Below are 16644 nucleotides of genomic sequence, written 5' to 3' on the forward strand. Positions count from 1 at the left end.
CTTCAGCGGATATTTCTTTTTCAATTTTACTTATTTCAGTCAGCCGAAAATTCTCGGCATTTGTTGGGAGGCTTGGATAAAGTTGTGTTTCTTCGCGATCACCATAAGCAGGTGCACTAGGGAGAACATTAGCAGATGACATGGCCGTATACAATAAAAAAATATTAATTTAATTCTAATTCAAAATGCAGCGGAGCTCCAACAAAGTCAAACTTACTGCCAGTTTTGTCTTTGACGGTCAATGTGACACTGTTCACACTCTGAACAGCGTCGATTCGACGTGAATTATTGATAAAATTTTGAGGGTAATGAACCAAATCATAAGGTTTCCCGGTTATTGGTACACAAGCGAGAATGTCACTTGGCTTTCCATTATACAAGTTATTTTCTTTGGAAAGTAAATCGCAGTGAATGTAATAAAAGTCTGGTATAGTAAAATCTTCAATTCTTGCGTTAGTGAGCATCAACAATTGTGTTCTTAAAAAATTTTGAAAGATTTTTATCAAAAGAAAAGCTTTCAATATTTTTTGTTTTTGTTATTGAAAAGCCTCTTTTTAATCATCCCTTTTTACTGTTAGCTTTTGTTGATCTTTGAACTTATTAGTCAGGTAAGTTGTAATTTCATCAAAACTGTAGTTGCCTGGAAAAAAAACAGCAACATTGTTTCTCACATTGTTTTGTTTAATGCTTATGGAGCCAATTTCTTCCAGATTACGCCAGCTGTTTTGTAACGAGCATGACAGCAGGCTGATAAACCTTGGTTTTTCAATTGGCTGGTCAAAGTAAACAGCTTCCCCGTTGGAACTTGCGTCGATTGTGAGCACAACCATCTTTATAATTATCTTTTGAAAAATAAATCTTTAATATAAAATGGCGCCGCCTATTCCGAGAGCTGTTGACATTTCTCAATCAATTTTTCTTGATTCCAAAGAAAGAGATTTTATGAAGTGGATGAAAACCCCAGAAGCAACTAAAATTTCTGAAGCGGCAAAAGACAATGCATGGAAACCTTTTCTTGCAAAATATCCAAACGCTGACCGAACAAAATTTGTTGCACAGGTTGAGTTCGCGTACAACCACACAGCAACGGCAGGCATTTATTACAAGGCAGAGCAAGGCCATTTGATAAATGTTTTTGGCTCTGACAGCAAATATTGGAGCCCAGAGATGAAAAAAGCACTGGGGGTGAATCAAATTTCAGGCGGTTTTCCACAACAGCTGTCACCAAGCGGCGCAAAAGGCTCATCTTTGCCAATTCCAGCTGTTGGATTTCACGAAGCCGCACCAAGTTTGAAAAAAATATTTAACAGCAAAATCAACATCTACGTAACACCAGATCAATATTTCACAACGAAATTAAGAGAGATTTTTCAAAAAACAAAACTGAAGCATACATCAGGAAAAGAGTCAAAAGAGTGGCTTGCGGGGCCTAACATGGCCTATTGGCCCCAGCAACTTAACTTTGCGGTATGGTGCGCGACAACAGGCTGCGGTATAAGTCGAGATATTTTCGATGAAGAGCACTCAGCTCTTAGCTTGCCACCGATTGTGCGTAATTTTTATCTTTTTCACGTTTATTTCACGATAAGGCGAATATTGTTTCAGATGGGGGGAATTCAGAGCGTAAGCTCCTTGCCAGGCGACCCAACTTTTAGCCAGTTCGACAACAAGTACGACGTGGCTTCGTACAAAAGAATATGTGCTGAGTTCGGTGTCGACCCGTCAAGCGATTTTCGTTTTACAACAGGTGCAAACCACGGACTTGGTGCTATTTATATCTGGATTTCAAGCAATGGTATACAAAAAACTGGAGCAAAATACCCCGATTACGATAAATTTTCGGATGAAGGTGGAACTGCAAGCGACGGTAACCTTATTTATTACATTCAGCCAGATGATTCTGCAGCATCACAGGCTGACTGGTTTTGTGCAAATGCAACGCAAGGGCTTACTCAGGCGGGTTTGTCAAGAATAAACCAGTCAATTGAGGCTTTTGTCTACTGTATTCTGGGTTCGCAGGTCAACGTTCGAAGTAGCATACTTGGAACAGGCGGCCGTGCAAAGGAAGCGCAAAGTGAGTTCCTCGTGTTGGTTGAAGACGCTATAAGGCAACCTGATCTGGCAAAGTCGGTCCAAAGATACCAACTCGCCATCGACGAGGCTAAGGTTCGGCTTAACCTTGCAGTCTGCCCAGGTGCCTGGCTGATGCCCGCTCGTATGGTGATAAACACAGAAAGCGTTGTTGGTTACAATAACCAGCTTAAGCAGGCTGTTGTTGGGATGAAATTAGGAGTGAATGATGAGGTTAATAAAGCTACAAAAAAAGCAGCTCTTAAACTGATGGCCGGAGGAAAATCAAAAATCAACCCACCAAACAGCCACCCTTCAAATCCTATACACAAGAGCGCCACAGCAAAAAAAAATCAGGCACCTGCCGCAAGCGCTGCTGAAACACCAGCTAGCAACGCGCAAAGCGCTAAAGCTACGAAGGCCGTAGCCAATGATTCACACGAAATAAACAAAGCAACTGTCGCTGTTGGCGCGGTTGGAGCTGCAGCTTTGCTCTACACCCTTATGCGTTAACGTCACTTTTTGATGTATTTTTCAACAAGAAAAGCAACCACAGCAAGGATAAGCAGCCATGTGTGCTCTGCAAGAAATCCAATTACTTGACCAGCGGTTTTGAAAAGAAATTTCGCAATCGAGCCAATGAGACCAGGCAGAGCTGATGCTACCTTTGAGCCAATATCACTTAGGCCTTTCCCCAACGCTTTGCCGGTTGCCTTCAACGCGTTTGTAATGGTTTCAATAACAGAACCAATCGTGACACCAGCAGCAAGAAGTATTGCTGTTACTGTCACGCCATATTTTTTGAAGATCTCTTTGATCCTCTCACGAAGTGGTAGCGCCCTTTCTCTTTCTGCAATCTGCGTTTGCAAACGCCCGAGCTCCTCGGTTCTTTCCGCAACTCTTTCTTCAGCGGCTTGTTTGTCAGTGGGGGATGCATTTTCATCCTCAATGATTTTTTTGTCTTCCTCGTTTTGGCGCTTGAGCTCATCTTCTTGCTCTTTAAGATCATCCAACGCTCTTGTGCCGTTGAGCCTTTCTTGCAAAGTGTTTCTTTTGCTCTCTATGGCAGCGAGGCTTGCCCTTAGTTGGTCGGCTCGTGTTTGTTCTTTTGCCTTCTGCTTTGCTTGTTTTTCAAGAGCAGCAACTTCTTTTTTTGCGTTTTCAAAATCAGTTTTATAGTTTTTAATCCGTTGCTGCAGCTCGCGCAATTCTGATTCATTTTCAACATTTGACCCAAGTTGATTTTTCTTGGCTTGGGCTCGCTCGATTTTTATTCTCAGATCTCTCATTTTTTGGACGGCTTTTTCTTTTTCCGATGCGATTTTTTGGGCCTCTTGAAGTTGTTTTTCAGCTTCTCTTAATCTTTGGCGTTCATCTCTTATGCTCTCATTGTCTTGAGCAATAAGATCTTCAGCTGACGGCCCAAGTTCATCTTTGAAGCTGTCTAAAAAGTTTTTCATGAAGCCTGACTCATTATCTTTTAGAATCTTGTACTCGCCTTTTTTAGTTCCTATAGCAACAATTTTCCCCTCATTTTTCCCAGTGCCTCTTCTAATTCTAATTTTTTCAAAATTTGCTTTGGGGAATTTGCCTTTTATCGTGTCTACAGCTTTTTTAAGTTTTTGCCGCAAAAAACTTTCTTTTTGAAGATCACTTATCGAAGGGGTTCTTTCAAGCAAATGTGTTTCGTCGTAGGAGGTATCAGGCAGCCCGCTCTGTTTGTGCTGCATCGTTTGCATTTCATGTTGTTCACCCCCATGGTAGGGTGTGGATGCCTCCCCGGGCTGAAATGGTCGGGTTGTGTCGACCTCTTGTTCCTCTTCATCATCGTTATCACTGTTGTGGTCAAGATCTTGGTCCAAATCAGGGTCCTCGTATCCAAACTCACCACCACCTTCCGCCATCACGTAATTTATATATATTTTCAAATTAAACTTTTCAATTTAACAATAAAACCAATCAAGAGATGGCTGCTGTTCAAGAAAACCTTCGACCGGGACGCACAGAGAAAATACTCGGCGCACTGAAAGCCGGGCGCGGGGTAAAACGAATCACTTTTGACCGCACAGAAGCCAATCCAGAGGAAACGTTGTATGTTTCAGTGCCCAAGCTGAACGAAAACGAGGTCATTGTGCCTGGCTCGCTGGCGCTGCGCTTCAACATCGACTTGAGCGGAGGCCATGCCAACAACTTTCTGGTTGACAACGTCAGCCGAGCTCTGGTCGACAAGTTTGTTGTAAAGTACGAAGGCACTGTCGTGCAGGACACGGTGGGCTATGACATCTACAAAATATTTGAGGATTTTTTCCTTTCGCAGGAGGAGCGCGACGACAGGGTGCCAGAGGGCATTCAGAGCGAGGACCTCAACAAAATTCGCTCAAATGCTGGCGATAAGAAAACTTCAGGAGTCGAAGCAGAAAAAAAGCTAAATGAGCTCTATGGTAATAAATACCGAATCCGACTGGATCACCAGATTTTAACTGACCATGGGGCATTTTATCCTCAGGCACTATACAACGATCTTGTGTTCGAACTGAAGCTCGCGGCAGCCGAACATGTGGTCAGAGGCTCAGATACAACAAAACTAAAATACAAGTTGACAAACATCCAGCTGGAGTACGAGATGATAAAAAGCAAAGAAATCGCAGATGAGGCGTTCAGCGCTTATTCGGGCGGCAAAGAGTTCGCTTACGACCACATCCAGCGTGATAAAGTGACGACTTTTGCAAAAGGCTCCGACACACGTCTGAATCTAAGGGTCAACCCGCAGAGGAGGTCCATGAAAGGTATCTTGCTCCTATTTATTGAGCAATATAACAAAGGTGCAAGGAGCTCGGAAAAGTACATTAACCCGGACCTTACAAAAGTAAGCATCACTGTCAACGGCTCGCCAAACATGCTGTACAACAACGGCATCGAAGGAATGGACATTTGGGGAGAAGTTAAAAGATTCTACATGAAAGAAAAAAATAAAACGCAGCACATGACTCTGCAAAAGTTTTACACAGAAGACAAGTTTGGCCTTCTTATTGATCTGCGTTCCATGGCTGACCACTTGATGCATGGAAGCGGCACGCACCTTGTGAACACAAAGGACGGTGTCCAGCTTGAGCTAGAGAGGAAAGCAAGCGGCTCAGGTAATTTGAACTGCCACATTTACGTAATCAGCGACGCCCAAATGAATATAATTGGGAGGCAGTTAGATTCTGTGCTTTTATAATATACGAACGAAGATGGATCCTGCCAATATACCCTTCAACGCCCTCATTGTGGGACCAACGAACTCAGGAAAAACAAGATACGTGGTCAATCAGCTTTGTGGCCCTTTCCGAGGCAAGTTTGACTACATCGTGCTCATCTGCCCGACTTTCGAGCACAACAAGACTTATTATCGCTTTGCTGAGGAAGATATTCGATTTTTTGTTTTCATTTGCGAGCAGCACGAGGTGGAATCTTGGTTAAGGCTTTCAAGATTTCTTTTTGAGGGTACGAACACGCTTATCATCCTCGACGACTGTGCTGCATCGAAAGATGTAAAGGGAAGAACGGGTGAATTGGTGAATCTTGCTTTCTCTGCTCGCCACGCAGGCTTGAGCATATGGGTGTTAACTCAAAAAATGACAAGCATAACAGCCTCATTCCGCGAAAATGTGGCGGCAATCGTTTTCTTTTACACCCCCTCTGCCAAGACCACGAAGGCAATCTTTGAGGATTACGCTGGCGAACTTGCCAATGAGGATTACAAAGAAATCATTTTAAAGCTAAAAAAAAATAAGTTTTCGCATCTTGTCATTTCTCATCGCCACCCTTACAGAACAATTTTTTTTTATTGAACATATTTTTTATAGTAATAAATGGCTGACCCTTTCGCAACTTCTCCTCCCGAGAGCGTCAAGGGCGCTGCAAGTGAACAAGAATTAGCTTCCGTAATGGAACTGCTAGGAGCTGAACCAGAAAGTACAGAAAGCGCTATGGCACTCATTCAAGGCCCTGACATTCCTGCTTTGCGTGAACAGCTTGCAATCCTTGTTTCAACAGGCAAGTCCAAAGAAGCAATCGGTGTGCAGCTGACACACGAGCAGGTGAAGCGCTTTACAGATAAAGAAGTTGAAAAGTACTTCAAGAGATATGAGGCATACGTTGGCACCAAGACAACGGAAAATCTTATTGACAGCGCGCTAACTCTTTTAACAAAAGCAGCAAGTCTGTTTGTGCCCATGAAAAATATTGAAGCTTTACAAAAAGAGCTTAAAAATGACTACATTATAAACAGCGAGCTTTCCAATCTTGTCGGCAGTTTGTCTTTCAATTACGGCAAGCTTCTTGCTCCTGCTTCTGCTGCTTTGATAACAGCAAAATATGTTGATTACGACTCAGCAAGTTCATCAAAAAAAGAAACACCTACTACTGAGGATTTTTCTGAGCAATGCTAAGAAAATGCTAAGTAATTACTGAACAATGCTCATTAAATGCTGACCAAAAACGTTTGCTAAGCATTTTTCATTTAAATATTAATTTTTTTCTCATTATATAATGGCCGAGCTCGAACAACAAAGTCAATCACAAACTCCGATTGCCCAAGAAGTACAGAACAGCCAAAATGGCTTGAGGGCTTTGCCCTCACAAGTTACTTCAACAACTCCAGCAACAAAGCCTGCCAAAAATCCAAAGCGAGTTGCTGCTGGCAAGCTTGCAGCTGAAAAAACAAAACAGGCTCGTGAAGCACAGAAAAAAGCTGCTGTTGAGGCTGCTGCAATAATTGCAATAGAAAAGGAAAAGAAATCTGCGGCTGCAAAGGGAGCTTTGCTCCGGGGCTCAAAGAGCTCCCAAAATGTAACTCCGCCAGTGGCAGAGGATCCGCCTGAATCAAGATTTCTTACCACAAATCAATGGATATCTTTGCTTGGTATCGGCGTTGCAATCGTTACAACTTATGTGAAACGCGAAGACATAAAAGCCTTTATAAACGAAAAAAAAAGTCCAACATTTAAAGCTCCGCCAACTCTTATAACTGATGACACACCAGGTACAGCAGAAAGTATTGGAAGGGTTGCAACGCGTTCTTCAGACACGCGCCAAACGGGCTCTAGAATTCCGCAACCAACAAGCCAAAATGGCTCAAAAAGAGGAATCCGTCCGATGGATTAAAAAAATTATTAAATAAATTTCATTTAAATATTTATTTTTATTTTATATCATAACGCCATGTCTGACAACAAGCTCGTAAAAACACTCATGGATGCTGCCAATCTTACTGGCCTTGCCGCCGGAATCGGCTGGGCTGCTAAAAAAGTTGTAAAAGAAAACTTCACATCTGACCCAAGCAGCAGTTTTATGAACTATGCAAAGTTCACGGCTGTCATGACAGGCAGTCTTGCCCTTAAACAATATCTAGAAGACCAGAAAATTCTTCCCACCAATTAAAAAAAATTCTCATAATATAAGAACAAATACACACAATGGCCAGCGTCGCAATTATGGCAGGCGGGGCTATCTTAAATGCTGTTGCTTTTATTGGTGGCAACTATCTTGCCAAATATTTGGGTGGCGGAGATGACGCCGCTTTGAAAGAAAAAGAAAGGCACGACAAAGCTCTAGAGGCTTACCAGGCAGCTTACGCTAAATACTCTCGAGACCGCACCAAGCTCCTCGACTGGATACAAACCAACGCGGAAATAAAAGAGCAGGCCAAACAGAACTTCACAAACACTGACTACGCTTTCAAACTCTACAACCAGGCACATCCTGACAAACAAATGATTCCACCGAAAGAGCCCAAGTTCTCTGATTTTTATCAGCCAAGCGAGCAGCAGAAACAAGGTGAACTGATGTTCGTTGGCGCTGGCGCGCTTGCACTTGGGTACGCTGCCTTTCGGTTTCTTTAAACGTTTCTCTTCTTTCTTGTATACGCATGGATGCAAAGATCTCGAAAGTCTACTATAGCCCCCAGGGCTACTGGAAGGGAATTGCTGCGATAAAAAAATTAGCCGAGGCTGCCAAGGTTTCCGAAGATGCCGCAAAAAAGTGGCTAGTTAAGCAGGCCCTTTGGCAGATCTACCTTCCGGCACCACGATACGTTCCTCGCCCAAAATTCGATGTTTCTTCTCCAAACGCGGTCCACCAGGCGGACCTTCTTTTTCTGCCACACGACAAACTGCCGCGAGGGCGAAAAGTTTACAAATACGCGCTGACTGTTGTTGACGTTGCCAGCCGTTTCAAAGAGGCCGAGCCTTTGACCTCCAAAGATTCAACTGAGGTTGCAAAAGGTTTTCAGACAATTTACAGGCGAAGTGCACTAAAATGGCCACAGATGCTGCAAGTTGACCCTGGTCGCGAATTCATGGGAGCTGTTACTAAAGAAATGGAAATCACAAAACCTATATTAGACGCGGGCGTGTTAACATTCACAGAGATCAAGCTATTGTTGAACGTTTTAATCAAACACTGGCAGGGCGCCTGTTTGGTTATCAGTACGGTGTCGAGATGAACCTGCCATCTGGCCAGCGGTCGACAGCGTGGGTAAAAAGGCTTCCAGAAGTTGTTACCGTTCGGAACAACGAAGTTACCAGTCTTACTGGAAAAAAACCTGCTGCTGCAATCAAAGAAAAGGCTGTTTCGTCAAAACCGTCCTCAAAATATACAAGACCTGTTGGCAAGAAAGAAAAAAAACTCCCCTCTCTCGTTAATGTGCGCTTTCTCTACCAACCTGGCGAGCTGGAAGGCGGCGTAAAAATTAGGGCTACAGATCCGATTTGGTCATTAAAAGTCTACAGCATTGAAAGGTCTGTCAGCCAGTTCTTTATTACTTGCACGATGGTCCAAAGCGCGGCTTCGTGCGTGAAGAATTGCTTGTTATTCCTCCAAATACACAGTTACCACCAGAAAAGCTATAAACGTTCTGTTTCGCAAAACTTATACCCGTAAGCATTTGTATGTATCCCATCATCCGCTATCCATCGCTTTGAGTCAAAAGGCGACAGCGAGACTTTGTTGAGATGCATTCCGTAAATCTCATGACCCTCGCTTCTAAGTATGTTCATTCCATGCCATAACTGCTTTGTTCCAAAAAGGGTTTCTAAATAGTTTTCGTGCAAGATTTTCTTTTTTACCACACACTTTTTTACTCCTTTAGCTTTCTTTATTTTTTTTTGGTCTTCTGTCAGTATTGAATACATTTTTGGCCTCAAACAGACACACTCTGAAATTGGTGTTCCTGCGCATTCGTCTTTCATTTTTCCCAAGACCTTTTTGTTTTCGTATGAATGAAGTGAGTGCTCTTTTGGGTAGTCGCTTGTGTCGTATAGAGTTTTGTTTTGATAAATATCTTCGTAAATATCCTCTGTTTCAATCTCCAGAAGAAGGCTGTCAGTGTCTGTATACAAAAGCTCGCAGCGCTGCCCGTACTCCATTTTCATTTCGTTGTAAAAAAAGTCATACATCAAAATCTTGCTTACGTCAAGGATAGTCATACCTGTGTAGACAGGTTTATTGAGAAAAAGTCTGCTTTTCCGCATGTCTATTCCGACCAGATCGTTTGAAAACAGAACGTGTCTTGAGTACAATGGACTGGCAACCAGTTTTCTTATTTTGTTCGTTTCGTCGCTTCGCGCTATTTTTATGTCAACACGGTTACGCAGGTTTTCCATTGTTTTTCCGAAAACTGAGTTATTCATTAGCTTGTAAAAGTTTTTTTCAAAGTCGTTTTTCGCTTTTTTCCTGAATTCTGTGTTCATCTTTATGTACGGCTCCATCCAACATTCCTGTTCGAGCTCCAAAACCCTGTGCACTTTTTTGAGTTTCATTCCTTGTTTCAAATAAAACTGCAAGTTTCGATAATGCACAACATAATTAGTTTTGTCTTCAAGAGTTAAAACAAGCTTTTCGCTGTCTGGTTGGTCCAGATCGAGGTTTTTTATCAATTCCTTTTGGTAGGGTGAAAACAAGTCCTTATTTATTTTCTTTTTCTCAGGAGCTAATGGGTAGCTATTATGCTCTTCGTGAAGTTCTGCAGGGTATTCGAGGTTTACCTCCAATATCCAGCCAGTTTTTGCAAACTCCTTTTTCCTCATGATTTCTTTTTCAGTCGGCATAACTCTTTTTCATCTAAAACCACTTTTTGGCAGCGGCTTGCTCATTGCCCACCCGTAAAGGTTGTTTGCATCGAGGTACATAATGTATTTTTTTGGCTTGCTCGGATCGAAGCCTTCAACATATGGATTGTTAGCCTTTGCGTATCTCTTGCTTACCATCGAAATCCCTCCACGCAGTCCTCTTTCGATAAAAAGGTGCATGTCAACCTCTGTAAGCAGCTCCAGCTCAACTCCTGTCTTTTTCAAGAGTGCATCCCAAGAAAGGCCGGGCGAAGTAAAATAATTCGCAGGATCCAACCCGTACTGCTCAAGGCAGATTTTTCGAAAGTTTTCGAAAACGTCTGCCAACAAAGCAACGTCTGTTTGAACGTACAGGTCGTGGTAGTCGCCCAGCGTTTTGCAACCAAAAGCTTCCCATACCCTCTTTGCGTGATCGTACTCTTCGTCTGTTATATGATCGTCGTTAAGTTTGCTGTAAAACTTTTCTTTTTCAGGCAAACTTATTTCGCTAAATCTAACCCATGAGTCCATGTACTCGTACGGATAGATCCCCTTTTTGAAAAGAAGTTCAAAATTTTGTGAAGAAAGAGATTTTGTTATATTTAATGACTCCTTTGGTGCCGCACTTACAAGTGAATCAAGGCTTCCTTGAAGAAAGTTTAAGCTGTCAATAAAACGCAGACCACCAAATGAAAATGTAATGTATTTCTCCATGTTGTTTGCGACACATTTCACCTCTTTCTGTGTCGCTTGCGACAGCTTCGACATCGCTTGCATTAAATGGTGGGCATCATAGCCCCTCAGGTTGTGAAATACAACTGGTATTTGGTCTGTTTTTGGTTTTATTCGCATTTTCAGGTTGCACGCGTTGTGCGCGGCTCCGCGGTACTTGCCTGTTATGTGGCAATGGTCCTTTACTGCATCTCTGAAGTTTTGCCTGAGCAACGGTTGTCCGCAGCATAAGCAGTCATCTTGTTCTTCTGCAGCTTCTTTGTGCTCCTCTTCTGTCAATCTTTTCAGAATCAATCTTTTCTGAATGAGAATCGAACTGTCTAGTTCTTTCTTTGCATTGTAATAACATTTTTTGTGCCATTGCCCATCATAAGTGTATTCGCTGCCTTCTACACTTTTCCATACAAGCAAAGAGTCTAAAAAGTAATCTTTTATCAAACTTTTTTCGCAAATATGGCAATCAGTTGCATTTTTAAATTTTTCCCAATCTACTGAAGTCATCACAAGAGGTTTTGGCAATGACAAACTGTTTCTTATTGTTTTCTCTTCCTCTTGAAGACAGTTCAAAAACACTTCAACAGCATTTTCACCTCTGTAAACCACTGGTCGTTTGTTTCTGCCATCACTCCTTACAACTGTGTAAGCAAAACCACATGCCTCGTGCTGTTCTGTCTTCTCGGTGTAGCTTTTTTGCTTGCTCTCTGTACCACGCTCGCAGCCTGAAATCTTTCTGACCAAAGCCTCAAAGTCGGCATATATCACGTATGGTGCCCTCATCTGTTTGTGATGATTTTGAAAAGAAAGGGTGTTTTTCCCCTCTTCCGGCATCTCGATCCTTGTCGGCCTGCCGTTCATGCCATTGCAATATTTTTCGTGGTTCTCGAGCAAGTCTGCTCTTGTGAAACCGGTCAAGCACATCATGCAAAAGTGTTTTGCAGTACGATGTTTGCTCTGATCAAAGAGTAAAGCGCTTACTTTTTTTACAAAACAATAGTGCTGAATTTCGCCTGACTCAATTAACATAAGGTTAATACGAGGAATGGTTTTTTCTTTTCTGCTTATTCTGTGTACAATCACAAGATTGTCTTCCCAGCCGAACACATTTATTGCAAGGTTGCTGTTTTGCGCCTCAAGCTTGTCAATCTGTTTTACAGGTGTTGGAAAGACAATTCCTCTATAGTTGACTCCGTCGTTAAAAGGGTATTTGCTTGTTCTTTGTGGATTTTTCCCATCACTTGGTGGAAATAAAGCAGCTCTCAAAGCCCACTTCAAACATTCGTTATCCCTGTTTTGCACGTTAATAATTGCTTTCTTTTTTGCCAAATTGGCTGGGAGAGGTAAGTACGTTCCTCCGCGCAATGGCTGACAGCGTGCAACATTTACGTACGCAACAGTTATTCTTTCAAAAACCCACCCTGAGCCACGCTCTGACCAAGCCTCAATTTGTCCCTTTGATCTTTCAATAAATCTTTCAAACTCTTGTTTTATCTGATTTTTATTGTGTTCGTTAAAAACATGCGGTTGTTTTTCTTTAAAATAATGCTCCATCTCTTGTGTTACACCAGTCTCAAAATTTTCTTTTGTGAACATTATTTTTATTTCAAAACTTACTTTTGCGCTTTTCAAATCTCTTATTTCATTCTTTACCAAATCAACAAACTTTGATTTTGTTTTCTTTTGAAAGACAAAAAGGTCTTTGCTGGCCTGGTCACCATCTGGTATGGTCATTTTCCACACGCGTAGCCATTCGTTGAAATCGGATTGGACCAATAAAAAGTTATTGTTCCATTGTGGATTTCTTTGAAATTCGCGTATTTCTCTCAAGAGTGCTCGCAAAACTTCTTGCGAATAACTTACAGCAGTCATCTTGGTTGATATACCCAATGGAAGCATTTGTTCAATAGAAATTATTTCTGACACAGCAAGGCAGCTTAATTTTTTGAGCGCTCAAGCCGCAGAGATTTTGGGTGCCGCTCGCGATTTTTGCACACACATATACGGTGGGGGTTTTGGACACTAATCGAGACAAGGAGCGAGGCGAGCCCGGGCGAGCCGAGCGAGTTGTCTCGATTTGTGCCAAAACCCCCACCGTATATGTGTGTCTTTTCGATTGTTGATTAATTATTATGATTGGAAAATGTTACAACAAACTGCGGTACATGTTTACGTGAGCTTCTCTGTCGAACAAACTAACATAATTTAGATAACTGAAACTATTTGTGACACATGTTTACGTGTGACTTTCTCTACGATTCTGTGTCGATACCTGCAACTTTTTATTCGGATTGAAAACCTAAGGGTCTCTCAAAACCAAATTTGTTCTTCAAAAGTTCCATTCAGTGTATCATAAGGTAGTTCGTTTTATTGATTAACAAAATCCAAAATTGAGTGTGAACGGCAAACATTCAGGTTATGCTGATGAGCGAATATAAAATATCGATTCCAAAGAAGGTGACAACAAAATCTTACCGGTAAGCTGTAAGAATTTCTTCTCTAGCCTGCTAGACCTTAAATTTCTTCTTCTTATACTTTTGAACTTATAAGGATCAAGCTCCGCGGCTAATTTGTAAAGGGAATGCTTTTACCGACTCGAAATGCCCCACACGCTAATAAAAACTTTATGAATTTTGACCCGCCGAGGGCTCTTAAGCCTCGTTTCCATGCAACTTCTGGCTTACGCTGAATCGGTGTATCATGATCAGACGAAATACGATAAAAATGGCGGACATGCGGGCTGCCAGGGGGCACTCCCATTTATGAGCTATATAGGTATGTGCCACTGTGAATGGTATGGTTTTCAAGCAGTTTAGTCTGGGAAAGGGTATAGAAATCAGAGAATTTTTGTCTAAAATAGGGAATCATTTTTTTGCCGGAAACTGATCAGTTGTATGACAAATTAAGTCCAGAAAAGGGATAGAAACTCGAAAGAGAAAGAGGCGTTTCTTAAATGTAAAGAAAATCAATGCGTCAACGCTTTTACAGATGGTTTTCATTAAAAACACTTATAGTGATACAGTTTTAAAATAATGCAAGTCCGGGATAGGGTATGGATTTGTGGTGTCTAGTCTAGTAGAAAACCAAAATTCACAAACAATTTTTCTTGTACCATCGAAGATATCACAAAATAGTACTGACAATACTGTCTCCTTGCTAAACGCTTGAAAGCCTTTCTCCTCCGAATGGGTTGAACATTGACACAAAACCAAAGAATTAATACATCGATTGCAAATATGGCGGCATGTGCAGGAAAGCGAGGCTTTTCGGTAGCAACCGTTGCTAAGGGCAAATTCACTACTCATTCTTTGTACGAGTGCAAGATGTTTACACTTTGTTGAAGCGCTTTTTTTTCGAAGATATTCCAACGGCAAACCCATATGACAATACTGTCTCCTTGCTAAACGCTTGAAAGTCTTTCTCCTCCGAAGGGGTTGAACATTAGCAATTTCGAGCTACAAACTTTATGCAAGTACCTTAAAACCGCATAAATTACACACCAGGCATGAGACGTGTTTGAAACTGACACCTTATGTGAACAATGCAATAACAAGCATGCTAAGGTCAAACATGTTTGGTTGAAACATGTCTATCGTTGCCATGGAAAAATCAATTACGTTAAAAAACTGGTGTGATTTTCATATCGATCTGAGTCAGGGAAGGCTGCTAAAAGGCCAATTGAAAACGTTAGGTATGGTCCGCAGAAAACAGTTTTTTGTGAATGTTTCTTGTAACTGCTCCATTAGATCCTTGAGAATACCTCCACTAATGTGCCACGTCTGGGGGTTTACAACCTCGGTTAGACTCGCTCTACTACCCGAAATCCCCAAGGAAGCAATAACTAAGTTTCAGTTTCAATCAAGCGAAAAAATCACTGCACACCAGGCCTTCTTGCTGTTTCCAAGTTTAGCCTCATGAAAAGTTTTATATCTGCAAAAACGGAATGACCGACTGAACCGTACAGTCGTAAGAAGTGAAAATTAACTTTTAATGATCATCTTACCTACGGATCTTTGCTTTACGAAGATTACTGTAGTTACAAAAGACCTAGATGTTAAAATTCATCACATCAGTTGGTGAATTATTAAACCTCAACTTCAGAGTATGTTATATGGGTCTCTTGAAGGAAAGTATCGTGTGAAGAGCCGGAAGAACGAGCTTGTATCAGTATCAAAACAGGAAAGCCATTTCCATAAGGCATTTGCCATTATTTTAATTCGCTTGAAAAAAGAAAGTTTCAAGAATTGAATCACCATTGATTGATATTACCAGACAAACCTGAAGGTACAAGACTAACCACTAGTGCAGCTGAGGATACCGTCACACAAGGAGACTCTGTGACATTCACATGTCGCGTCACGGCAGCTAAGCCACAAGTGTCTCAGTACAGGTTCTATTTGAATGACACCACTGATCCTGTCAAAGATAGTAAAGACAGTCAATACACCATCAGCAAGGTAAAACGGTCACAGCACTACGGCGATTACAAATGTGTACCACACAATTATGTTGGAGATGGGCCAGAGGCCACTGTGACGCTTAATGTCAATGGTGAGTAAACTCATTCTTTAATGTGGGATGGCTAATGTGTGTTTGTTTTGCCTTTCTTCTAATTAACCCTGTTTATTGCAGTTATCACAGTTCATATTATGGTTATCTTGTATACTTCGCTGAAATGCAATTTTCATCTGATATCTCTTTATGTATGTAAAAGGTACTAATAGCATCATAAGCTTCAGTTTGATGAATTCTACAAAAGTCCTGAGTTTATGTAGGGTGCTTAACCAACAGGATAACCAAGTCAAGCAAGCTGATTTATTATTCGAATTCTTTTTTTTTGTGTGCAGTTCCAGCCAACTTTACAAAGTTGCCCCAAAACGTAACAGTGAATGAAAAAAATCCTATTGTTGTGAGCTGTGCTGCATCAGGTTTTCCAACACCTTCTATATCATGGAAAACGTACGTACAAGGCAGAGCTGTACCAAAAGATCCGAACACTAAGAACAGTAACAGAAGTGACACCGGGATGTATGTGTGCACTGCAAGCAATGGAGTGGGACAAAAAAAGACAGCAAACGTTTATGTTACCGTGCAATGTAAGTCTACATCCCAGCATGTCCTAGAGTTAATATAAGCTGCTGCGGCAACCTACTTATAAATGTATAAAAGAATAATTAGCAGTGAGTTCATGCAAAATTAGTGTTGGTTTTTGTTGGTTTAGCATCACTTGTTCTGCTTCTCAGTGTTTGTTTTTTAATATATTTTTGGTACTCTGTGTTATTAAGTTACCTTATTATAGGAAATTAACGCGTCATGAAATTAACGCAAATTTCAAAAATTCGCGTTAATTTAAGTCGCGTTAATTTTTGTTAACTTTAATTTCCGCACCGTTAATTAAGTGGAGCGTTGATTTCCATGACCTTAATTTCCATTATTTTGGTCCCAGTTTCTTGTTGCAGTCCAGACGTTCTTGACTCAAAGGAAAAATCATTATTTTATCAGGGTGGACATCTACCACTATACTGATACTGCAAAGAACGCTCGAAGTGGGAAAAGTACCATGAACATAGTTTGCGTTTAAGATTATCCGCAAACAAGTGTTAAAATAAACTTGCTCGTGTTGTGTACGGCTCGTTAATTTCCTTCAATGTTACCCCCTCTTTCGCGTTAATTTCCTTTATTGGGAAGTAATTTTTCTTTCAATTCCCGTTAATTTAAGTCGCGTTAGTTTCCAATACCTTAATTAACACAAGCGTTA

At 41.3% G+C, this 16644-nt stretch overlaps 3 protein-coding genes across 3 annotated transcripts in view; 2 read left to right on the forward strand and 1 right to left on the reverse strand.

Moving 5' to 3' along the window:
* The window catches only part of LOC144662790 (neural cell adhesion molecule 1-like), a 68011-nt gene that overhangs the window by 34160 nt on the left and 17207 nt on the right, over nucleotides 1–16644 (forward strand). Inside the window, exons 4-5 of the mRNA XM_078523717.1 lie at nucleotides 15159–15437; nucleotides 15734–15982. Of these exons, the coding sequence (XP_078379843.1) occupies nucleotides 15159–15437; nucleotides 15734–15982 (528 nt within the window). The remainder of the gene's footprint in view (nucleotides 1–15158; nucleotides 15438–15733; nucleotides 15983–16644) is intronic.
* On the forward strand, nucleotides 926–6503 carry LOC144663184 (uncharacterized). Its single transcript, XM_078524108.1, has 2 exons — nucleotides 926–2427; nucleotides 6222–6503. The coding sequence occupies exons 1-2, from the start codon at nucleotides 943–945 to the stop codon at nucleotides 6501–6503; spliced, it is 1767 nt and encodes a 588-aa protein (XP_078380234.1). The 5' UTR covers nucleotides 926–942.
* On the reverse strand, nucleotides 9536–12620 carry LOC144663185 (uncharacterized). The gene is made up of 3 exons (XM_078524110.1): nucleotides 11079–12620; nucleotides 10317–10712; nucleotides 9536–9541 (listed from the first exon to the last, which is right to left on the reverse strand). Exons 1-3 carry the CDS (start codon nucleotides 12618–12620, stop codon nucleotides 9536–9538), a joined length of 1944 nt encoding a protein of 647 aa, XP_078380236.1.

Source organism: Oculina patagonica, chromosome 8, assembly GCF_052425735.1.
Source record: "Oculina patagonica isolate OP01 chromosome 8, crgOcupat, whole genome shotgun sequence".
In the NCBI taxonomy this organism is placed as follows: Eukaryota; Metazoa; Cnidaria; class Anthozoa; order Scleractinia; family Oculinidae; genus Oculina; species Oculina patagonica.